The 24,972-nt window shown below is 42.5% G+C and overlaps 2 protein-coding genes across 3 annotated transcripts in view; one reads left to right on the top strand and one right to left on the bottom strand.

Moving 5' to 3' along the window:
- LOC109645080 (nuclear receptor coactivator 3-like) overlaps nucleotides 1-24,972 on the bottom strand; it is a 59,988-nt gene that overhangs the window by 24,846 nt on the left and 10,170 nt on the right. For both annotated transcript variants that reach the window (XM_069526018.1, XM_069526019.1), the window contains exon 2: nucleotides 1,127-1,216. The gene's annotated coding sequence lies outside the window, so the exon portion shown is untranslated. The remainder of the gene's footprint in view (nucleotides 1-1,126; nucleotides 1,217-24,972) is intronic.
- LOC109642679 (retinol dehydrogenase 11-like) lies at nucleotides 2,690-6,716 on the top strand. Its single transcript, XM_020107568.2, has 5 exons — nucleotides 2,690-2,986; nucleotides 3,758-3,876; nucleotides 4,299-4,422; nucleotides 4,606-4,932; nucleotides 5,374-6,716. The coding sequence occupies exons 1-5, from the start codon at nucleotides 2,842-2,844 to the stop codon at nucleotides 5,631-5,633; spliced, it is 975 nt and encodes a 324-aa protein (XP_019963127.2). The 5' UTR covers nucleotides 2,690-2,841; the 3' UTR covers nucleotides 5,634-6,716.

Raw genomic sequence — 24,972 nt, 5'->3', positions numbered from 1 at the left:
GACTCGAGCCACGAGTCTTCAACTGGTTTCTGCTGCTCAGATTTCCACGTCTGATTTGATCAACGTCCAATCTCCAAACACTTCTGATTTAAATTGATCTAATGCAGTGGAATGGACACCAAAAAATTTAAAATATTGAATATACATAACAGAGACCACTAGAAATTACACTACATGTTTATGTTGTAACCACCATCAGTTATTTCAACTTTTTTGAAGTTAGTCATTTTAGGGTGAAGGATTGTGGGTTTGCGTTATTGATTTATCTGACAATTCTTTTCTAAATTTGACAAAATGTGGGATCTCCGTTTCTTAAGTATATATATTTAATTTGCTTGTTTTGTGAGTCCAACAAGTCAAAATGCAAAGATATTTAGTTTAATATCACAGAAGACTAGAAATAACAAATATTCATTTTAAATGTATTGTTGTTTTATATAATATACTTTAGACATCTTTGCTTAAAATACACTTCTAATTGATTTTCTTTATCAATCAAGTTTCAAGTAAAGTGGATGATCTGTGTACTACAGTAGCCAAGAGCACATGTAATTGGCAGATGTTAATGGCCACTGTACTTACACAATCGTTCCTGCTATCTGTGCAACAGCAGAACGTCCACAGAAGAAGCATGTGTGAGGAAGCACGTGTACGAAAGAGAGAGAGTGGTTAAGTCTGGGTACATTTGTCTGTCTGTGTGTCTGTGTGTGTGTGTGTTGTTGTTGTTGTCACCTGCAGACACGGGTAAAAGATTAATGCTCTCTTTCAGCCTCTGTGGCAGGTGGAGCACAAAGAATAATTTGACTTCTCCTCCTGTCTCCCTGCCGTCTTCCCACTCTCCATTTTCTCATCTGCCTGAAAACCACTTGCTCAAGCCTCCTTGTTTCCTCCTTGTTGCTGCCGCCACCACTCGTACCCCATCTTCCAAAAGATCCCGAATCAAATCCTCAAATACAAAAACACCTCCATAAAACATTTGCTTTGCAAAACACACACACTGTTCTCTGCGCTCAGGTCAGGAGGATGTTGCAAGAATGTGGCAACATCAAGAAACTGTCTGTGGCGAACTGCTCAACCTAAACCCAGCAGGCCGTTACCATGCCAACGATATGGGATGTTAGCCCACCTTATAACGGTGCCGAGATGATGGACGATCAGATTCCCCCTTCCTCTTCACTCTGGGGGGGGTGGTCCTATGTGGGCTGGTCAATTGAGTCTGGGGGGAAAAACAAAACAAAAAAATAAAGTTATGCTCAACAGTGCACATTTCTTATGGTGATATTCATCAATAACATGCAACATTATTAATCAGAGGCCTGAAGACACATGCACAGGAAGCTGCATTAACAGCCTAATGAGCAGAAGCAAGTGTGAGGGAGCCGTTCTTCGCTGAGTGCCTTTGTCTTCATTACGGCTGCACGCGTACGGCGCAAACATATAATGGCTCCTACGCATTTGCATTAACACAGATCACTCCCACGGCCAGACCAACCACACACACACTTCCAAATAAACACACGCAATACATGAAAAAGGATGTGGGGACACAAGTTTTACAGGAAACCAAATGGTCAAAACCTGAAAGTGATGACAGCATGTGATCAGTTATTCAGTCACCAACAATAAAAGGTAAAAGAAAGTGCTTTCATGTCTTTTCCACTAAACGTGCACCCCACATTCATAAAAATGGATTTAAACATAAAAAACATTATTGTTAAATATCTCTCATGCTTTATGGACTCAGAGCAAGAGAACAAAAACAGACCATTAGACTGTTTCATCGCTCTAATCCCAGAAGTACATAATAGGCTAATTTGTGTCCATTTAGATCCTGATAAGCAACGATATGTGTCTGTGTGTGTGTGTGTGTGTGTGTGTGTGTGTGTGCGTGTGTGTGTGGACATGCAGGCATACATGCCTGTGATTTGGAAACGCTACGCTGTTGTAGTACTTCAAGTGTTCAGTCTGAACAATCATAATAGAGTATCCTGTGGGGGGTAAAGATGTGTAACCATGGAAAACGCGGGGCGTTTCCATGACACCCTGTCATCAGCGCCAGGATGTCTCATGTTCAGCTGTGCGTGCGTGTGTGTGTTAGTGAGAGAGAGAGCGCACTCCAAAAAAGTAAAGAGAAAGAAAGTAGATTTACTTTCATTTTTGTGAGAGAATAGTTTCAGAGTGCACTTTTTCACTTCAGGTTGTGTATGTGCATGTTTGTGCATGTTTGTGCATGCGTCTGTGTGTGTGTGTGTGAGTGTGTGTGTCTGTCTCTTGTGGAACACCCTCAGTCACTCAGTCTTGTTAAAAAGCAGCAGTTTATTATTTTATATTAGTACTTATTATTATCTGTCCAGGCAGATTCTTTGTTGTATCAGAGCTGCAGTTAAAAATAATCAATCAATAAAACAACAAAAGAGCAGCTGGTTTTCAGTTGCAGCTGTGCAGCATGTGAAAAACATCAGTTTGACTTTTTTATTTTTATTTTCAGATACTTGTTTCAATTTGCTGAAGAATTCAGATCTTTTACTGAAGAAACATTTTGTGAGCATAAAACTCGAATTATTAATTTCTACACAGAAAAGAGCTTAATGCAGAAATATGTCCATTGTGAGTTTTATGTATATATTTCATGATCTTATTCATTACAGCATTTGGTGGTTAAGACCTGTGCATTAAAGTGTGAGCAGCAGTGAAATGCTGTAACTTTACACTGAGGGCAGACGAACAGGCTGTTGACAGGGTGGAGCTGCCGTTACAAAGTCCAAACATGTGCGGCTGCAGACTTCACTCACACTTCACCTCTTTCACTCAGCGTCTGTAGTTTGACTTTTTACAGTCAGGATGCTGCTGCTGCTGCTGCTGCTGCTGCTTCTGCTACTGCTGCTGCTGCTGCTGCTGGGTGGAGCACTTTATTTTGTCTTTGTTGTCAAGAGGCTCAGATGTAAGAGTAGTGCAAAGTTACACGGGAAAACGGTCATCATCACAGGTGAGTTGAGAACTGCCTCCACAGGATTAACTGTAGCAAACATGCACACACTGGAAACTGCTTTTTTTTTTATCTGAGGACAGAACTAGAGATGTGAGTGATATTGATAATAATGATATTTTTCAAAGGCAAATATATCAGAAGGCTTGAAAACATTTTAAACTACTTTAGATTATGAAAGTGCAGATGCTCAGATTCCACAAAACTCTTCATATCCCTGTTATAACTTGCCCAGGAATTTCAACCATTTAGGAGCAGCGTGTGCGTTTTAGAAGTGTGTCCAAATCAAGGGTTTTGGATTTGAGATGAAAATTTCATTCTTCACAACAGATGCTTACTACAGAGTCCAAAAGTATTTGCAGCAGGAGATCAAGAACAGCTGCTTCCAGATGTTTCCGCGGCTGAGAATGAGAAGCTCAAGCTCGACTTTTGTGCCAAAATAGACAAAAGCTCATTGAAATTGCTCTTAAACAGAATTTAAATGTCTAACACTTACTTAGACACTATGCGATGTCAAACTGAAGGAGACAAAAACATCCTGACTAATAATCTGTTCTCAGCGTCCGAACATCAGCCACAAATCCAACGTAAGTCCTGATGGTGACAGAGGACAGACACTGCTGTCTGGGCTTCATTCATGTCCAAACTTTACTATAGTCACAGTTTTTGAGATATTCAAATCAGGACCAAACTGGTAGATTTACAGTCGAGCAATGTCTCAAGCATGACTTCAACAAATCTTCCCTCCTTGATTCTGTCGTCCTTCTCCAGGAGCCAACACTGGCATCGGTAAGACCACAGCGATGGACCTGGCCAGGAGGGGGGGCAGAGTGATCCTCGCCTGCCGGGACAGACGGCGAGCTGAGGCAGTTGTCCAGGAAATCATCCAGGTGAGGACGCAAGAGCTCAGGGGTCAGGAATATACCCCAAATATTTAGATTTAGGTTCATATCACTTTACTTGACATCATTAGTCACCAAACAGAAAATGTTCTTCCTCATATTGTACAGCCAGTGATATGTCTGACGTTTCATAACATCCGGTGTACCTCAAGGCTCCATCCTAGTTCATTCTCTCTTTTACATTTAGCATGTAATCGCCTGCTGATAATATTCACTACCATCATCTTCATTGTTATGCTGATGATTCACAGCTTTTCACGCCAAGTTAAGCTCCTCATTTCTTTTCATTAGCGATAGATAGAAGTGCGTTTTGTCGTATGAAAACAACACAGCTGAGAAACACAACACTCGTCTGTGAAAGCTGGAAACCATCTAATGAGAAACTGGTTTTCCATCCGCGTCGTGATCAGGAGACTCAGAACAAACAGGTGATCTTCATGCAGCTCGACCTGGCCAGTCTGAAGTCCGTTCGATCCTTCGCCAACAACTTCCTGCGGTCGGAATCCAGGTTGGATCTTCTCATCAACAATGCAGGTCAGGCCTCTGTTATTACTCTGCTCGCTTAACAGCACTATGTGTGTGTGTGTGTCTGTATGCAAATACATACTGTATATCTAGATGTATACTTAGATATATATGTATATGTGGGATTTCTTCCACTCTTAGAATGAAAGTTTTGTGTTGTGTTCAGTGTATTTCTGGTGTTTCGGTCTTCAGGCCTGTTGAACTCTGGGAAGACGGAGGACGGTTTTGGGATGATATTCGGAGTCAATCACCTGGGTCACTTCCTGCTGACGATGTTGCTCCTGGACCGGCTGAAGGCGAGTGGACCGAGCCGCGTGGTGAACGTGTCCTCCAAAGCCTTTGAGGCTGGGAAGGTGGATTTGACCTTTCTGAGGACTCACAGAGATTTGTCTGTGGGCAGTAACGACTTCCAGCTCCTCTGTAAATACAGCCACAGCAAACTGTGCAACAACCTCTTCACCTACGAGCTGGCAAAGAGGCTGCAAGGCAGCGACGTCACATGCTACAGTCTCCACCCAGGTCAGTTCACAGCAGCACTCCACCACTGACACTTCAACTCGTCTCACATGTTTGCTTGTTGCTTGTTATGTCTCCACGGCAAGATGTTCTTGAGTTGTCCACCCGTCCGCCCGCCACGTGAGCGCGGTATCTCAAGAGTGCCTTGATAGAATTTTCCCAAATTTGGTACAAATATTAACTTTGACTCAAAGATGAACTGATTGGATTTTGGTGCCTGGAGGCCAAAGCTCAAGGTCACAGCGACCTTCTGTTACAGTGATAATGACATATAGGGACTGCCTGTAGGGAATTTCACTATGACAAGTGACAAGTGATGAAGAATTATCAATCAATATGATTGTGATTTTGTTGTTCCACACATTTAACATTTCTCCTCTGGCAGTGATGGTCTTCCATTAACTCTCAGTAAATGTCTTGTCTCTTGGGTTCTTTTCCCTCCAGGTTATGTGAAGACAGAGATTTTTCGTAACTTCAGCTTCTGGTGGAAGATCCTCTTCTATTTTTCCCAAATTATCAGTAAAGATGCTGAGTCTGGATGTCAAACCACACTCCACTGTGCCCTGGAGCAAGGCATCGAACATCTCAGCGGCCATTTCTTCTCAGAGTGCGCCCCAGAGCTCAACATCACTGCGAAGGCTAGAGATGACGCTGTGGCCAAAAAGCTGTGGGAGCTCAGTGAGACCTTCTGTGGTCTGTCTTAAATCTGAGCTTCGGTCGAGTCTTTTTCTTTGGTGAATGTAACGTTTTTCACCTCAGTGTTCCTGACTACAATTTTGACACATCTCTAACAAATCAATACTAATAATATATAATAACAAAATAATACAAAAATATCTACTTATAATTATTTATACAATTTACATATAGGAGCATGTATGTCTATCATGATGTGTGTGTGTGTGCAGGTGTGTGCATATGTGCCTGTGTGTATATATTGATCTGTATGTGTGCGTGTGTGTGTGTATATCGGTCTATATGTGTGTGTATAGTTGACCTCATACCATGCATATGTTGTGTATGTTTACGTGTGTGTGTTAGCGCGTGCCTGTGCACCATTCATCGTCAGCAACATGACCGCTGGCTGCACCCGTGATTGGGAGCAGATGGGGACTGTTGGGGGGTGTGTGTGTGTGTGTGTGTGTGTGTGTGTGTGTGTGTGTGTGTGGGTTAGGAGGAGGAGGGGTGCGTGCTCTAGTTTAGGTGATGTATGGACTCTCACACCAACAAAGACCCTCCTTCAACCAATGTGTTTCCTATTAATTGAAAGGGAAGAAAAATGGAGTCGGCGAGCGACTGCTTAAGCAGGAAGAATTTATAGCTCGGCTGTGACAAAAAGTAACCAACTCCATTTTTTATGCAAAGGTGGGGTAAAAATAAAGAGAGGTACTATGTGGCAGCCACGAGCAGGGATGAGAGACCCTTCAGTGCAATCATCACTGCTCTCTGTGCTCGCTCTGACACAGCCCTGGAAACTAGAGTGAACGTAATGTTGTTTGCAGCACGTGGAGCTGCTCATACTGGTGTAAAGCCTTAATCATAAAAGCAGTGTGAACGAGCTAAAGATGCAGAGGTTGAGTCGATGGAAAAATGTGACGCTTGCAGTTGTTGAAGCCTTTCTACAGTCCCCTCTCCAGCTCTCGACACGTCTGTTTATCCCCTCGTGCTTTTCAATAACTCGTCAGCTGAGATCTAAACAGGCCATCATCCTTTCACTGTAAGAATGTTTGTGCTCTTGTATGTCATCAATGCTCACTCGAGCAACACAATAAACATCTTGAATAACAGCTTCTTCCTCTTGCTAAGGCAACAGCACTAAATGTGAAAGTATTATCAGAGTGTATTATAAGATGTGGTTATCAAACCTTTATGACCCTGAAATGTAACTGAGGCTTGATATTTTACTGTTTAACCATAAACTTAATTATAAAATAACTATACATTTAAAATACGACCAAATTTATAAAACTTGAATTAAGAAAAGTTATCTTTTTTTTTGCATAAAAACTAATTATAAATGCTTCTGTAAAATAAAAGTCCTCATATTGGTAAATATATAAACGTGGACGATATATCTGTGAAAGGCTCATATCAGCCGGTGTTAATGACCAACTGGTACATTTATTGGGCTCTAACACGTATGAGACTGTCAAAGTTGCTGATTTAACTCAATTCCTTCCTTTAAATCATTGTTTATTGGGCCTCCTCTTGGTTGCTACACTTTACTTTGTACGCATACCTCCACCAAGGCCAAACAATTCATTAAGATTAGAGGGAAACCTGCGTCCTCCAGTTTCCTTCTGGGCTCAACAACCTGTCGATGATGATCCACATCGATCTGTGCTCTGATGACAGTGGTCCTCCTGAACACCACACACACATGGAGCGATGTATAATTACTGCACATTGAGCCAGAACAGAATATCAAGGAATGGACACTTTCTCAAATAGTGTGATCTTGACCACTGTAAAGATGCACACAGCTGCTAAACTGCTCTGATAACAGGAAGGGTTGACTGACACACACACACACACACACACACACACACACACACACACACACACACACACACACACACACACACACACACACACACACACACACACACACACACACACACACACACACACACACACACACTGAGAGAGCCACGTGCTGAAGAAATGTGTGAACATGGTTGTGTTGGGGAGTGAGAGTATGACAACATCTATCTTTTGGTAACAAAATCAATTTCAACCTGCACACTCACCAGTCAGTATGTTTTATGTTTGTCAAGCAGAGGATCTGCGACAGTAAACTCTGAACTACTTCCTGATCCAAAATGGACGTGTGAAAGCCGACATGAATAAATGCATCTGTGAAATAAATCCTCACACCTCCAGAGAGGGGCCTATGATCAGAGCTGATACTGAGTCAGCTTGGATCTGAATCAGACAAACTTACGAGTCTCAATACCTGCAGCAACAGAATGGGGCCATATCTGTATTACAAATGACTACAAATGGGGAGTGTAAGTTAATGTGTTTAAGGAATTATACTGCCCAGAGAGTTACGATACGAGGAAACAGGATTTTAAAAGTGATCACGGGGCATGGGTCATTTTATACAATACGTTATAACGAAATCTACCAGGATGTGTGAGCACGGATGGATTATTATGACCACAGACACAAAATAAAAAACAAAATGCATAAAAAAGAGACTAAAAATAAATCTCAAGGCCAAGGACCCCCACTGGCTCGCGCCCACTTTGCCCATGTGGTAATCCATCATTGCAAATGAATGGTTCATAAGGCACTCTGCCAATAGGTCGGTCTGAGTCTTTTAATGTAGAAAATCCTAAATCACGCCTCCTCCACGTGAGCGGATGGAACTCGGATGGGACATGGGCCAAACTTAAAAGTCAACATATAAAACCTTTCTCTCAAAGACACTTTAGGTCGTCCTCGTCATGCTGATGTTTCTTCAAGTGTTTATTTCTCTGGTGAGTTGTTTTTTTATTGTTATTTTAAACTCACCATTAGGTCTGAAGACTCTGGTGTGTGGTTATTTGACATTTTACTGAATCTGAAACCAGTATCAGATCCTCTTATTCAATCCAAATCCTTTTTTAAATGTCACAGCAAACCAGATTTTGGTTTCGCAACATTTAGCAACTAACTAAAGTTATAAACTGCTCAAACTCGTCCTGTGATCAATTGAGGGTCCTGATTTAAAATCATTAACCTGATCAAATACAGCTACGAAGTGGATGAAAGTTTAGAAACAGATTCTTAAAATTGTCTCGGTGCAATCACCTACCTTTGCTTTAGTCGAGATGACTGATTGAACTACACAGACACACAGTGCAGTTAAGGTCATGTCACAAAGTGATTGAGTCTTTTTCCCTCACAATAGACATTTGGAACTCTGAGCTCTGAGAGAGACGGAGCACATTAACCAGACAAAGCCAAACATTTCACTTTGGCCTTTTATCAAGTAACTTGCAAAATGGACTAAATAATTAGTTGCCACTGATATAATCTGCCGTCGGTGATCATTAATTTGAACCAGTGGAAGTGACCGGCCAAAACTGAGGAGCAGAGATGAACCGGTATTAGTTCACTGCAGATGGATGGATGCTGATGTGAGAAGAAATTGGAGTACAGATATGTCAAATTAGTTTTTTTAAGGGTTGCAGAGAAACAGCATCTTCATGACATAATTTATCCACCAGAGAAAATATGTGGTTCATGTCTTTATTAAATTTTTTAGATGTGATTGGGTTAGTTTTGGTTTCTCATGGCAACTAAAGACTTTTTTGTCATAAGTACGTCCAGTCGTTATCACCTACGTGGGCTGTCTCTACTTGACATTGATTGGTTTGTAGATGGACGTGTGTTTGACATCGGCTAGTTGTCAGTTCGTCTATTGCATTTGATTTGCTTACTGTTCTGAAGTACAGAAATAAGTAATCCTTCAGTTTGAATTCAAAAAAATATTGAACCCCTTCACATTGTTTCTTTTGTTGCGACTGTAATATCATTTGAGTTGCATCACCAGCATCCTTGTCATTCAAAAATTATTTTGTCTGCGACAAAGACTATAAAGCAATGATGCTTCTTTTTCTTCTTCTATAATTTAATCCTTTTTGTCCTATTGAACAAAAGTCCAAACTAAACAAACAAGAGTTTTCACACTGCAAACCAACCAAAACATGGTTTGTTTGGTCCAGACCTGGGTCACCGAATTTTGGTTCATTGGTTCAAACTGTTGTGAAAGGAAACTCTCAAATCTGTTATATTGGTTGGGACTAAACTGAGAAGTCCAAAGGTCCGAACATAAAGGTCGTGAGAACCCTCACAAATAATAAATGACAGTTACTATATCATCATCTCAAATGCTAACACTATTTTACTGATTATTATTATTATTATTCAAGCTTCGTAATTCAAGGTATTTTGCCAAACAGGAACTGGAAGATTTGAATTTATTTGAATAAACTAACAACTACACTGGACAACTCCAAAAGTGAGTATTAGACACACCCTTTGAATAAACAGTCACATCCAGCCAAAAGAGTGAGAAGCATCATTGTGCGACTGATGAAAAATGAAATTCAAGTTTGTTCTGTGTGAGCTTCTTTCTCGTCCCTTTTTTCACCCCCGTCTTTTTTTCTCCCCTCTCTGCATCTGTCTTCTGTAAAGACTGTGAATAAGGGAAATTGTGTGCACCAGCCAGCACACACAACAGCGCAGTGAAGAACGCATAAAAGTACATTGTGTAAGTGTGTGTGTGAGTGTGTACTTTGGGTGACTCTGCTTTCGTTTTGCTTCACCCCCTCCCAACAAATCCAGCACTCACACTGGAGCAAAATAGGAGCCGAGCCACATCTTGGCACCTTGCCTCCCCTCAAACAAATCAGACCACAGAGGCTAATAAAAAACTCCAAAGCTCTCCTCCACAGACGAGGGGGTACCAAAGAGGGGAGCCATTCTCAGCTGCCCCGCGCCGACTAAAATGAACTTGTACGAGACGGAGCGTCGCTTTTCAGCTCGGACAAAAAGTGCCAGTCTCTCTAACGTCTCCACCATCCATCAAAACCCCCTCACCCCTTGTTCACTGCTAAATACTCCTTCAATGTGATGTTCTTAACTAGCCGTGATTAAAAAAATACACTCAGTAAAACAAACCGCTTCTCAGATCAGTGACAGAGTGAGAGTGAAGTTTCCATCTTTAGACCAATTACTGCTATCATAGCACACTGCCTGCTGCTTCTAACTTCACACTTCAGAGAGGGATGAGAGGAGATGCAGGAGGAAGAAAAGCAGAGGGAGAGCGTCTGGCTCGGGGCAGAGAGAGGCCAGGCAGGTCTAAAAATCTAAAACGCATCTAGCCCACCAGGGCGTGTCTGCCGTAGGCTGCCATCAAACACACATTTGCATATTCAAAAAAGGAAACAGGCCTTTGCATGAGTCATCCTTTCCAAGAAGGTAGAGGAAACCAACCTTGCAGCGCTGCGCTACAGTACACAACACAAACAGTAGCCGGCTAAACTCACAAACAGGACAGACTGGTGAAAGAGAAGTGACCGTAAAAAAGAAACGAAAGACAAATGATTGCATCAGGTTTTAAGAATAACAGCTCGAGGCCACTTTAAAATGACTTTACAGTGCAACATCTGCTTTGAGTACAGGCCGACACTCTGTGCAATAAAACTGGCAATTTTATTCTCTGGGGATATAAATACTATAAGACCACATTTGAAGATCAAAAAACAAGGGGGATCACTGCGCACACGCACGGCTCCGTGTCTGTTTATATTCTTATTTCTCCTGATGAACTGACACACCTGACTGGTCTGTGGTACCTGTGCTACTTTCTCTACTATGGGGCAAACACAGTGTATTAATAATATTACTTTGGCATAAATATAATAATCGTTATCTGTGGTGATACCTTTAAAGTGTATGCGATGCTATGAAGAGAAATATTTTTTGTAAAAGAGCTTTGTTTCCCATTAAAATCACTGTAACAGAAATAATAGTAATATGACCATGAAATAAACTCACAACAAACTTTTATTAAGAATGGAATAATACTTTTGAGAAATTGTTTTTTTTTTACGAAACAGCTTTTTTTTTTTGTTCATCAAGGGATATTTGTGTTCTTCCTGTTTTGCATCCTTGTCGTGTTCGACACATCATCAACGCACCCACCCGCCCGCTCTGAATTTTTCCAGACATTTTCCTTCTGTATTCTTACATGGGCTCAAGCTGACATGTTCCAGACATTTCACCAGGCGGCTGGCAGGAAAAGTTCAGGAAAATTACCAGAGCAACTGATTTGGACATTTGGTAAATTACAGGACGTCTGAAAGCAGCAGCAGAAATTGAGAACTTGCAGGTGCAAACACCATCCTGCTTCAGTTTCTGCTCCAGTGTGTTAATGCTGACACATCCGCAATGAGTGACAAATCGAAAAGCTTCATTGTTTAAAGAATTCAGTGCCCTCCCCCCTGAACTTTGTGCTGCATGGATGCTTTTGCATTTGTTACACTTTTCCTATCATCAAGTCAGATTTTCCCCTAATTTGTCACCCGACAGTACATCAAGTACTGCCAGTTAATGTGCTGCTTATTGTACTTTGTCAAAACTTGGTGACCCTGCCTCCGAGTCAAACAAGTCCCTCTCAGTGTCAATGTTGACACTGTGTTTGTGTGCGCTGTAAATTAGCGCGCCACAGGTTCGGGTAGCCATACAACAAATGAAGAGTCTCTACGTAACCTCCATGAACGGTGTCAGAGAACGTGAGCTGCACGCCCTGGCCGAGATCATTTCAAGGCTTTGCTGGACTCTAATCTTGCGTTTCAGTCAAACCCTGGTAGCAGAATAACTCTGCATGTTGTCAACAACAGCTCATGCTACTTTATTTGAACCCGGCCACGTGTGTGGAGACGAAGGAGGGAGGGTGTGGGGTGCAGGACAGTATGAAGGAACGGACACATTCTTGTTTTACAAGTGATGACAGTAATGTTGCAGAGCCAGCAACCGTCCCTGATTAGATAAGGACAGTAAACCACACGTGTCCTCATTTCTCACCTTCAGTTGACATGGACTGTGTCACATGGACGGACTTTTTATTCTCAGCATCAGAACACGCAGGGACCGTTCACGTGTGACGCGTAGCAACAGTTGAACACGTCTGCGTAGTCGAGCAGAGAACTAGGTTAAATAAAACGCCTCATTGGAAACCATCACTTATTCAGGAGCTTTACATTATCATCACATATAGTTTCCATTTCTGTGAGGTAATTAACAATGAGCCGAGAGACGAGGCTGTCACATATGACAGTGAGTGACTGGAGATTTAGTAAACGCTTAAAACATTCCTGACAAAACAGACAGAGTGAATTACCTAGTTACAGGCCTCATGGGGAAGAGGAAGGAAAATCCAGTCAAATTGCAGATAAACAGTTCTCAACTGCTTTTTGTCGCCGGTGAAATGAATCAGAAACAGGGGAAAATAGACAAATCTCTACAGTCATTCAGCACAGGCACAATGAGGCCACAGGCTGTGGATGGGGCTAGTTTTCCAGACTGTTCTTACCTAATTAGTGGAACAGGTCAATCAATAACCCCCCCCTCCCTCCATCTCTAACCACGCCTCTGACCCTCATTCTGTCACCACTGTAACATGCAGGTTTTTTCTCTCTTTTCACAGCAGAAACAACACACACACATATTGTGCACTATGCAACACAGCAGGATGTCGACCGCACCACCAACTTTACCCTCCAATATATTCATCACACAGACAAAATAAAACAGCTTAGTTAGCACTTACTGTGTAATATAGCATGCAAATACAAAATGAGACAAGTTCAGATACCAGCTTTGAAAATGCCTCCAATAGTGACGAAAGTGACAAGTCAGGCAAGTTTATGTATCACTCCGATACCACATGTTTAAAATATATTAGTTTCATCCAGATACAGAAGCAATCTTCTTTTCCTGGAAATCAGCAGTAGCGCTGAACTGCCACATGTACCGTACTATAGTCAGATGATGATAGCAGTCATCCTCCATACTGAGCTAGCCAGGTGGTAATATGAGAGGGAGAGATGGACATAGTTTTAGATAATATTACGCCAAGGCACCATGGGAGAAATTTTCTCATCAGCAGTGGAGCAGGCATTTAAATTTAGAAATTTGCAATACTGCGATATGAAAATACTCCTTTACAAGTACATGGAGGTCAAGTTTCACAATTTGACTGTAATATTACTAAATTATTACTTCTGATAATGTGTAAGCAGAATATTACCTGTTGTTTGAATCAGAGCTAGTTTGAATGAATTTATATGGTGTGTTAACACATTTCAATTGCAAAAGGTATAAAACTTTCTGGATTGGAAACATTCAAATAAATGAAACAAATTTAATTTAATTTATAATCAGATACAGCACTACAAACCAAATGACATTACATGTAGAGAGGGGAGTGATTTAGTCCAAAAAAGTTATAGCATACCCTCCTCCCACTGATCCTGTGTAAATGGAGACGACCAGGAAATACCCCATGACTAAAATACAGAATTGTCGAATGTGTTCCGGTATCAGAAGCAGCTTTTGTGCATGAAAGCTGAGTAATGTTGAGAGGTTAACATAAAGGTCAATAAATTAAACTTGATGCACTTGAAAACAAATTTAAATAAAAGGAGGGGGGGGCATTAGAGTGAAAGAACAGCATGTCAGCGTAAAGGTGTTTTTCTCACAAGATAATTGCGTGCATATAAAACTCAAGCTCTTCACTGCTGCCAGGAGAAAGAGCAATTCTTCTGCTGATGCAACTGTGTGACGATGAGTGAGTGTGTGAGCGAAAGAAGAAAAAAAGCTGAGACTTTCTTTAGTGGGAATGGGACATAATTGGCTCACAATAACCCATCAGTGTGGTCTTAGTGAGAGAACACCATCTTCTCCTCAACCTCTACTTTCCCTCCGCGCCTCCTTCCTTGCACTCTCTCGCTCTCCGCTGTGACAGTGAGGGAGCAGATTCGACACATAAACACCCCCCCATCCCTCTTTCCCTCCCTCCTCCTCCCTCTGTTTATTTACTCAGTCCAAAAACTGCACAGCACAGGGGAAAAAAATGATGGGGGGTGGGACATGTGGAGGAAGAGGAGAGAAGGAGAGGAGGGAGGTAGATAGATGCACAAACACACACACACTGCAGATTCAGCTGCGCACACACACACACAGACACACACACACACACACACACACACACACACACACACACACACACACACTCCTGGTGGAGCATCTAAATCACATTAGCTGCCTGCCTGACATCCATCACTCCCACAGACAAAAGCACATGCCGGAGAGGCAGGGAAACTGCATGGCAACATGCATAACCACCCACAAACAAACACACACTCAGTCACAGAGCAGCCAACACACCTTGAAAACATACAACAGGCAAAAAGCAATCCCTCCTCTCTCACAATATTCCCCAATCAGAAATCAACCGGCATTCACTAGCACACACATCACTGTCAGGACGCATCAACTGTACGTTCAGGGATACACTCAGTCACCTCCATGCTGCTGCTGCATGTATGTGTGTGTGTGTGTGTGTGTGTGTGTCCTCAGCAAAGTTGCATTAGCATCAGTCAAAATCAACAATTCTATGATAATGCAATGGAAAAAAAAACATGGTTGCTTTAAATATTTAGAGCGGAAGCAGGGGCAGAGCGATATCTTGAGAAATCGTTTTTTTTCTGTCGGTATCAATCTTCTTTCCCATTAGAGGGGGATGGGGCCCCTTATCTAACAGTGTGTATTTGTGTGTGTGTGTGTAGACATAAGTGTTTGTTGGGGGTGCCTCTTATCTTGAAGATGGTACGGGTGCATGTCAGTGGGGTGCTCCTTACCTAATGGGATGCATGTGGAGTGTGTGTGTGTTTTTTGTTTGTGTGTGTGTGTGTGTTTTTTATCCAATGTGCTGTCTCTTGGGAAAAGTAATTGGCTGGTGGAAGAAGGAGGGCAGAGGACAGAGGACGAGAGAGGAGGAGAGAGAAGAAGAGGAGTTTTCGAGAGACCAAACTTGATGTATACTCTGTACATCAGAGGACCATATGGTGCCCACTGTGCGGCAGAGGCAGGCAGGGCACCACAGCGCAGCCCTCATCCACTCGTTTATCAAGCCAGTCTCAGCTCCCACAGATTCTCCCTCCCTCCCTCTCTCCGCCTCTGTCTGGTTAACTCAATAACATCCACATCCTCCTCTCTTAACTCACTGCAAAAAAAAATAAAAAAATCCCATCCAGCCTCCTTTCTCCTCCTGCTTTCTCTCATCCCAGACAACCCGTTCTGGCTTGCGTCTCCTCCACACCTAGATGCTGCAGCAACCCCTCGACTCAATGTAGAGCTCTTAATCCGAACCAAAAAGGATTATTTCCATCGCATTAAAATCTGACAACTGACAGTGCCCGGTATGTGACATCTTTGATGATGACGACGACGAGCACTCGAGAGCATGTTTACACGAGCAAGTGTGCAGCACAAGAGGGAGCAAGGGGGGGAAGAAGACGGCAAAATAACTCAACAATTACAGTAGACACATCTCTGCCGCCGTGCTGTGTAGTTAAGTCACAGCTAATGACCGAATGCAGCTGCAAGCCGGTGTGTCTACGTGCATGCATCAAGCTGCGAGTGAGAGGGCTGCTCTTTTAAATGGCTCATGAAATCATTTAATATCGGCCTGCTATATACACACACACACACACAACACACACAACACACACCCCTCCATCCCAGGCGTTTGATGTGTAATGAGAGAAACCATTAGCAGTAAAAATGGGCTCTCCCCGCCCTGTCGCTCAGCAGATTTTAGTCAGAGCCACAGTTACATGTCTATTTATACATTCACTCCCCTTTACATTGTCTTATTCTCAAACAGGGAGCAGTTTGTGCAGCACACCGTCGACCGGGCTGCGTTTCCTCCTGCCCTGCTCTCCCCATGTCCTCTTCTTGTTCTTCATCTACTGCTTCTCTCCCTCTGTCTCTACTCCCATCCCCCCTCTCTCTAGCTGTCTCCTTCCTCTCTATACCCTTCCCCCAGCTCTTTCCTGCTCTGTGCCTCCCTCCCTCCCTGCCTGCCTGCCTCCCTCCCTCTCATCAGGCTATATGCAGCAAGGCACAAATTCATCAGGGGAAAGAGAGAGAGAAAGAGAAAGAGAGAGGGAGACAGTAAAGCAGAGCTGGAGATAGAGGAGGGGGTTTTGAAACGGAGCCTGGTTCGGACTGAAAAGAGAGCAAAACAAGAGCGAATGACAGACTAACAGGGAATGAAAGGATGCACGGCAGAGAGAAAAAAGGCAGAGGAGAAAGTGAGAGGCATCGGGAAAAAAAAAAGAGGAGAATAGGGGGGTAGGAGGGAAAAGCTCACTCTCGCTACAGCGATGGGCGTTCCTCTCCCTGGTTCCTGCGGGGTCAAAAGTTTACCGTGGTTTTAATTTCACCTTTCCGCAGCCAATCAGAACGCTTCTCCGGCTGCTGGGGGAACTTTGACCTAGTCTGAGAATTTGACTGTAAAGATCTGAAACTCGCCTCTGATTCTCTCACTTTTTTCCATTCTGTACAGTTTTTTTATGTTTTATTCCTCTGCATGGTACGCTTCATGTTTATGTGAACATCCTTGATGACAGAGGACAGAAAAAAAATGAAACCCAGTTGTTGTCGAAAGGGACTGTGAGCAGGGGCAGGAAAATGAGCCTTCATTGTTTTTCGGCATTTCTGTACTTTTCCTATGCTTGACGAACCAGATGCCACCTAGACAGCGTGTGGGTCGAAAACCACAAGATCAACAGCCTCTGCTGGAGGATGAACACTGACACTAGAGTCCACAGTCCACACAGCACTTGATCCAAACAACATGCACATAAACACTCACAGACCAAGTGCAGAGACACACCCCGCACTCTGCCAGTGTGCAGAATGCTGGGAGTATAAGCACTTGTTTGAGTGTGTGTGAGTGTGTGCAGGCATGTGAGAGTGGAGAGAGTGTAAGTGTGTATCTATGAAAGGGGAGGAGGCTGCAGTTAGATCATAGCATCAGAGAGGGGAGGGGTGGCTCTGCAAATAGAGTGAGCAGAGAGGCGGCATGGCTGGCGACAGCAGAATGGCTTCAAGCCTCTTGTAAGGAGACGAGACCGTGTGTGTCGAGTGTGTGTGTGTTTTTCTGTGGCCGCTTCATCACTGTCTGAGTTTGTATGTGCGTGTTTGATTAATTAACAGCCACAGTCACTGAAGAAGCTCCCTGTTGTTCTATTCTCCACACATCAACTGCACAATTGCTCCCACCCTCCTCCTCCTTCATCCACCTGACTGCGATAATAAGGCACATGCAGGCACATGCAGGCGCGCACACAAACACACACACACACACACACACACACACACACACACACACACACACACACACACACACACACACACACACACACACACACAAGCGCACATCCTCATGAGAGAGCACCAGGCTTTCACGGGTGTGAGCAGATGAAGTGTAGACAGAGCAGACTCTGAGACCTGACGAGATATACAGCCGCCCTCCACCTGTAGCTGACTTTCTCTCCCCATTTAGCACTAAAAAATGTCATCGGCTTCACTCCAAGAATAATTCTGGTGATATTTTATATTTTTGTTATTGTCCTCAACAATGGCCCCACTTATTCCTGTTTAGGTAACATATAAAATTGAATTTCCAGCTATTTTTGGGAAATATATAGCCTTTTTAAAAACACACAGACATATATATAAGATGGGCTTTGGTATTTTCATGGCATTTTATGGACAATGACTCAAATACAGCCTTTCACCAGCCCTATTCTGATTATTTTTGTTTATTACATGTATCCATGAGGAAAGTTTTTTTAAGACTAAATACTAATATTCATTAGTGTCTAATACTAATATTTCATACAATTAGTTCCAACTGTAATGTGTTAAAAATCAGGTCAATGACAAGGTCTTTCTTTATCAAGGAAATGTCGACTACTGATTCCAGCTTCTCAAATGTGACAATTCCCTGTTGGTAGTAATAGGTGACGTCTTTAAAAGGTCCCATTTGTAGAAATGAGATTTCCATGTCTTATTCCATTATAAAGTAGCCTAGCTTCAGCTGCTAAATGAATACTGTGACAGTACCAATGTACCCCCGTCCCAAAGAAATACACACAGTGCTTATTCATCTTCTGTAACTTTGTGATGTCACAACATTCAGCCCACACCTGACCCACCTGGACCGACCATTCAACCCTGAAGGATTTGATTTCTTTAAGTACTTACATTTTACGTCCTTTACCGATCGTTAAACTACTCTCATCTTGCTGTTTCAAACTCAATAAGATTGTTGAGTTCCACTTAAACTTAAAACAGTTCCACTATTATAGCTGGACTCCAACTTTTGAAACCAATGATGCAAACTAAACGCCAACAATACACTGATAGAAATACAAGCAGAACACCAGACGTTAAAACACCCTCCCTCTCCTCTCTCGGGGGGGGGGGGGGGGGGATCATTTTTTTATTCAAAGTTTCATCATGTTTTTCCACCCCCCCCCCACTCTTGTCATCTGACAATTTACTAATCAGAGATGACCAGTGGATTATTGTCATAACAGTGTGACATTTTAATGTTGAGTGTGGTTGTGAAGGCGTGAAAGGACAATGAAAGCAACTGGCCTTCCACCAGTTAACTTTTGCTTCAAAGCTGACGGAGTAAAACATTTTAATTTGCTTAAGCTGTTTTGTTTTTATATTTAATATAAAAACATGAACATTTACTTTGTGCAAAAATCTAGGAAATATGGGAGTTTAAAACAAGCACTGTAACCTGACTAAGCTGCTGTCGGTAGATAGCCTGTAACACCTTGCCTGGGGGAGAGAGTAGTGTTACCCCCAGGTTTAAAGTTACACAGTAAATGGACGGTTTGAAAAACACTTGAAATTTAGCAATTTCAACTGCATTGCCGATTCTTCTACTGCCTCAACTCCCCCAACCCTCCCGTGGCAGTAAAACCTTAAACCTTTCGTCTTCTCTCCTCTCCGCCTTCGGACTTTATTTCGTGCAGAAGAAGTAAAGTGAAGCTCTGAAGCAGCTGAGGAGCTTGGAGCTTGTCCCTAACCCTTATCCAGGGCCTCGGTTTGTTTTGTTGGTAAATGAAAACTCTGAAAGTGCTTACAGAAACAAACACACTAACTACACAGTGTTTGCCATAGAATGGTAGTCACACAGCAACAAGTGGCCCAACCCCCTTAACCCTGCTTAACTCCTCCGGCTATATTTCTGTTCTTTTGTGCAGCTGAAGCGTGTCAGGACAAAGGTTAAATGCAGAGCAGTCACAAATTAGTCCTAACTACACAGAGTTGAATCTATGTGTGAGTAATGTGGTGTCAAAAGGACAGAAAAAGCTAACGAAGATATACAGCAGACGTGAGGACAAACAGGGGCTTGTCAGCTTGTAAGTGTTGTAATCAGCCTCCTGGATCACCGATTAAATCTCCTGCAGACGTTAAATTTACCTTGAACAAAGCCAAACTGCTTTGAGGAACCATAAAAAAAAAAAATAATGCCGTCGTTTCTGGACGCAGCAAATCATCTTAAATTAAAACTTCAGTCCAGTGATTTAGATTCTGCAAACAATCTTCACAGTTCACACCCCTTTCGCTGTGTTTCATCAAGCCCCATAGTTCAACTTTGCTGTCTTTTAAAATGCTGAAGTGCCAAAAACTTTTATCAACTTTGACCAAGCAATGGAATAGGGGTTCGATACGCTTAACAAATAATTAGTACAGAGTTTGAACCAACCACCATCAGGCAAGAAAACTGTTTACAGTGTCATATTCCATCTCCACATTCCCACGGTCATAAGACCAAACCTGCAGTCATAGGGTAAGTCAGGATGAATTGTGCAAATAGGAATGATGCCACAGTGTAAGGAATTAGTTGTGCTGAGAATGAAAATTGCTGGCTGCAGCCCTGAGCAATTCCGAAGACGGACATTTGTGTGCGGAGAGATGTGAGATGATCCTACAAGCACGTTGTTTGAAGCCTACTCAATAACACAACACGTCCTGTAGCTGGTTCAAGTTTGAATATCCAAAACGAAAATGAACCGTTACTATGAAATGAACAATGAGGAACCAGAACAAAATATGGGGTTAAGTAAGTAAATAACTGTAGTTATTTACTTAGGAGAGATGATTAAAACTTCTGAATTAGTGTAAGCAGCTCTAGCAAAGGGGTTAAGACAGATCGGCTCAATTTTAAAGTAAATAATCTTTGATATTTGACTTTTAGTATCTTCTGTATTCAGTTTGACTAATTTGGAGAAGTTCATACGTGCTCTGAAGATATATCCTTTATGCATTTTAAACAGCAGTCTTTCCCAAAAGTTAAACATTCATTTGTAGATGTAATTGCTGCACTTGCTCTATTTATCCATAATTGCCTGGACATCAAATTACGGCAAACCAAAAAGCTTTAATTGCAGGAAATGGAAAGCAAGTGCTATCCCCAGACAGCAGATTTCTAGAGCTTAACCCTTAAGAGCGGAGCTTGGGAAACAAAAATGTAAAATGCAGATTGAGGGTAATTTACTTCGCAAAGTGAACAGGGTAACCATTAAGTATACCTCAAGTTCATCATGAGGGAGGATAACATTATTTTAGCTGTGATAACTTCCCACAGTTCTAAAATCCTCACAGCATACCCTTGTCCATTTTGGCAGCTTCAAACTCATTAATCTTTTACTTAAACTGTCCTTCCTGGATCATATTTCATCTCCTCGCAGGAGCCTTTTTTCGTAGCTATTTTGGGTCTAAACGTCCACTACCTGAGTACACCTGGCCAGTGGCTGTGGGCATGTGGTACATAGCAGTCAGATCATGTGAAAGAGTTTCCCAAAACTATACAACGTTCTACAGAACACTTTGTTCTTTGCTGAACATCCCTGACCGGAACTAAAGGTCGAACTAGAACTGTCCTCCAGTAAATTATTAATAACATGTTTTCCTTTCCTCCCAACACCTCTGCTCTCCATCCGTCCATCTTCTCTCCCCCTTTCTCTTGCTTGGATTGTTGCTTTCTCACTCTGCTCCCTCTCATCCAGTCATCCCCACATTCTCCTTTCCACTCCCCTCCACCCGCTCCGTATTCTCCCTCCCTCCTTCTCACTGTCCAAGTGTAGTGTGGAGATGGTGTTATTTTTAGCCCTGATGAGATGGGGAGAGAGATCGTGCTGGGCTACCACGTACTCACCACAAGGCCTTTACTGGAGACCTGTCACCAACATGTGCGAGAAATGGATTTCAGTTAACACATTCAGAGAGCATGCGTTTCCACCGTGTTTACTGTCGTATCACATGAGGCTGCTTTCCCCTCTTGTAGAATGCAAAGCAACCTTAAGATTAAGAACTTGATTAAGAACTTGTAGTGACGACCAAATCGAATGACAGTTTAGATACTACTAATAATGTAATGCTATAAAAATGACTATTACATGTTTTCCTGGTGATTTCAAACCTTTGTTTTCATCAGTGAAGTCCATAACAACAGGCCAATGTTACAAATGCACTTGTTTGGAGCTTGAAGTGGGATGTTTGGCTTTAGGTGGGTATAGGTTGAGATTCTGCAAGAAAAAATAAGGCTATCCAGTGTGATTAGAGTTTTCGAATCCGAGGATGTTTGGTATGAAGGTAAGTTATTATTACTACCATTATTATATTTATACTACAGTAATTTATCTGACTTTTAGATTTTATTGAGGAAGACACTTAATCCATATCCACTTAAAGGGGCTGTGGTTTTGGAGCTGAGCATGACCTCAGACCTAAGAGTGGTTTCATTCTGAGAGGAGTTTGCATGCTCTCCCCATGTCTGCTGTTTTTTTCCTAAGTATTCTGGCCTTCTCCCACAGTCCAGAGACATACAGATTGGGGTTAGATTAATTGGAGACTCTAAATATGAATGTGATGTGCAGTAGTAGGTTGTCCCTGCGATACGCTGGAAACCTGTTCAGGGTGTAGCCCCCTCTAGCCCAATGTCCACTGGTACTGGCTTCAGCTTCCCCACAACTCTCAAAGGATAAATATAACAGATAATGGGTGGACTTGACGTGAGCTTTACTTAAATATATAGCAGAGCTCACATTACAAGTCTGTGCTCCTGGTTCCAGTTTTTTCCAAGGAGATGCTCTTGAGATGTTTACAAAGTAAAAACCACTACAGACACAGGGGACAGGGAAGACGTTGACTTGCTCAAGGACCCTTTGGATGATTTGATTTGGCTCTGTAACCCATTCAAGCCACAAAGACTCAACCCTGTGTCCATTAAGAAGGGAGTTTGATGGAAAAAGCATTTAAGTAATCATTCAAAGAAATCTGTCCACTTCTCCACAGATGCGTCCTAAGTGAATAAATATTATTGACTTGAAAAGAACATTTTTCTATATATGCTACTGGCATGGCTCTAGAGATGAAAATGTCGATCTCTGGATCATTCCAAATACCTGGAGAGGGAAAGGTACCATTTCCCTACGCACACATGTCAACAGTCTGTCAGTCAGTCCTCCATTAGTCGGGCATGATCAGCTCAATAAACAACACCTACAGCCCTCTCGATCTGCAGGAAAGCTGAGGCAGCTCACCTGATGATTACCTGAGTGGGCAGCTGAGTCCAGCAGGAGATGATATTTCATCCTGGGCATCAAATCTAACCAAACGATGCCAAACTCAGCTACAGGAGCTTGCTCACAAACACAGCAAGCTTTAATGCAAGCAAAGCCGCCTTTTTTGTGATTTGCTTGAAAACTGCTAAAAATACAAAAACAACAGCTATAAAAAGCCCCGAAAAGAGGAACAACAAGAAGAACCAGAATCTTTGTCTCACATTGCATCAAATCAATATTTAAATTCTGTCCCCTTTTTCCTCCAACAAGAGCATGAGGATGTCACTGCCTGTTTACTACGACTCAGATCTCACAGGACTAACAGATTCATTGTGAGGGAGGGAGGCAGTATAAGAAAATGAGAGGGGTGGGGCGTTAGACAAGAAAAGCTGATTCAACCAACGTCTCTCCCCTCTGCCTGAGCCGAGGCCGATGCACGGAGGGTTTCTTTCACTTCCCAGTTTGGCAGAAACAGATGGGTAAAGGTAGTAACTCTGCTAAGTCCACAGCAGAGTGTGAAATTCAGCACTTTGACTAAAGCATGAGCGTGCGTCTTGCTTGTATGTCTTTGGCCCGCTTTCGAAATCCCCATAGTCATACACGCACTGAGAACCTTATGAGGAACACCATACAAATACTGGGTAGAGCCTCCTGCTTCTCTCAGAACAACCTTAATGCTTCATAGCATGGATATTAGAAGATGTTAGAAATGTTTGGTCCATATTGACATGATTGTAACATCACTGCTGCAGATTTAGCATCTGCAAATTCATGTTGTGAATCTCAGTTCTGGTGACTGGAGAGGCCACTGAAGTAAACTAAACTTAATCTATATATTCTACACTCTTACGTTCATGTTCGACAAACCATGCTGAGGCCATAAAGGGTTGCACAGGGTCACCAATGGTACTCAGTAAGACCACGCATTCAAACGATGATTGATTGCTATTGAGTGGCCCAAAGTTTGCCATAAAAACACTCTCGTCACCATTAAACTACCACCAGCATCATGGACTGTTGACTCAAGGCAGGTTGGGTCCATGGGTTTCATGCTGTTGACGCCAAATTCTGATCTCACCATCTGCGTGCCAGTCAAAACAAGATTCATCAGACCAGGTTAGGATTTTCCAGTCTGTGTCCACCTGTGTCCCCTGCAAACTCAGATTTGTGTTCTTGCCTGACAGGAGGGGAACCTGACTTGTCTTCTGCTGTTGTGGTCCATCCATGACAAAATTCAATTTTGAAATGCTCTTCTACTCATAAATGTTATAAAGAGGGGTTAACCGAGTTGCCGAAGCCTTTCTGAAAGTTCCAACCAGTCTTTCCATTCTCTGGCCCATAAACACCTGGTATCAACATGTCTTTTTTGTGATCCGATCACAAGTGGACAGCTCCAAGTACAGGTGTGAAGGCCACACGTGTCCACACTCTTTTAGCAGTGGGCCACATACGAAGGACCTCCTACTCAACTGACGTCTTCTGACCTGCCACAGATTAACTATGAATCAAGATTTTTTTCTCTTCTCATTTATTTGCTTGTGACCAACACCACAATATCAACAATGATCATCACATAATGATCAGTGCTTTCCTTAAATTTGTAAAATCTTTATTCACAACACAGCTGCACGAAATTATTTCAGACTTGTGTACTCAGAGTGGGTAAAAACAACATAACTTGGTCTTCATGAACAGAAATGACGTACGTGTTTGTTTGTATATGGTGGGGAGGTGAGATGCGATCTGGGATTCGATCCAGAGACGACTGTGGGACCACATTTTAATACCAGGCATGTACAGGGCCTTTCTCATCATTCAGGCATTA

The sequence above is a fragment of the Paralichthys olivaceus genome, chromosome 6 (assembly GCF_024713975.1).
Source record: "Paralichthys olivaceus isolate ysfri-2021 chromosome 6, ASM2471397v2, whole genome shotgun sequence".
In the NCBI taxonomy this organism is placed as follows: Eukaryota; Metazoa; Chordata; class Actinopteri; order Pleuronectiformes; family Paralichthyidae; genus Paralichthys; species Paralichthys olivaceus.
This window is presented reverse-complemented; position numbering and strand designations above follow the sequence as displayed.

What these genes read in the sequence shown, in the direction of transcription:
- LOC109642679 (XM_020107568.2), top strand. Translation starts at nt 2,842, where the DNA reads ATGCTGCTGCTGCTGCTGCTGCTGCTGCTTCTGCTACTGCTGCTGCTG. An exon ending in GAAAACGGTCATCATCACAG is followed by an intron (nt 2,987 to 3,757) that starts GTGAGTTGAGAA and finishes GTCCTTCTCCAG; the next exon opens with GAGCCAACACTGGCATCGGT. An exon ending in ATGCTACAGTCTCCACCCAG is followed by an intron (nt 4,933 to 5,373) that starts GTCAGTTCACAG and finishes TTTTCCCTCCAG; the next exon opens with GTTATGTGAAGACAGAGATT.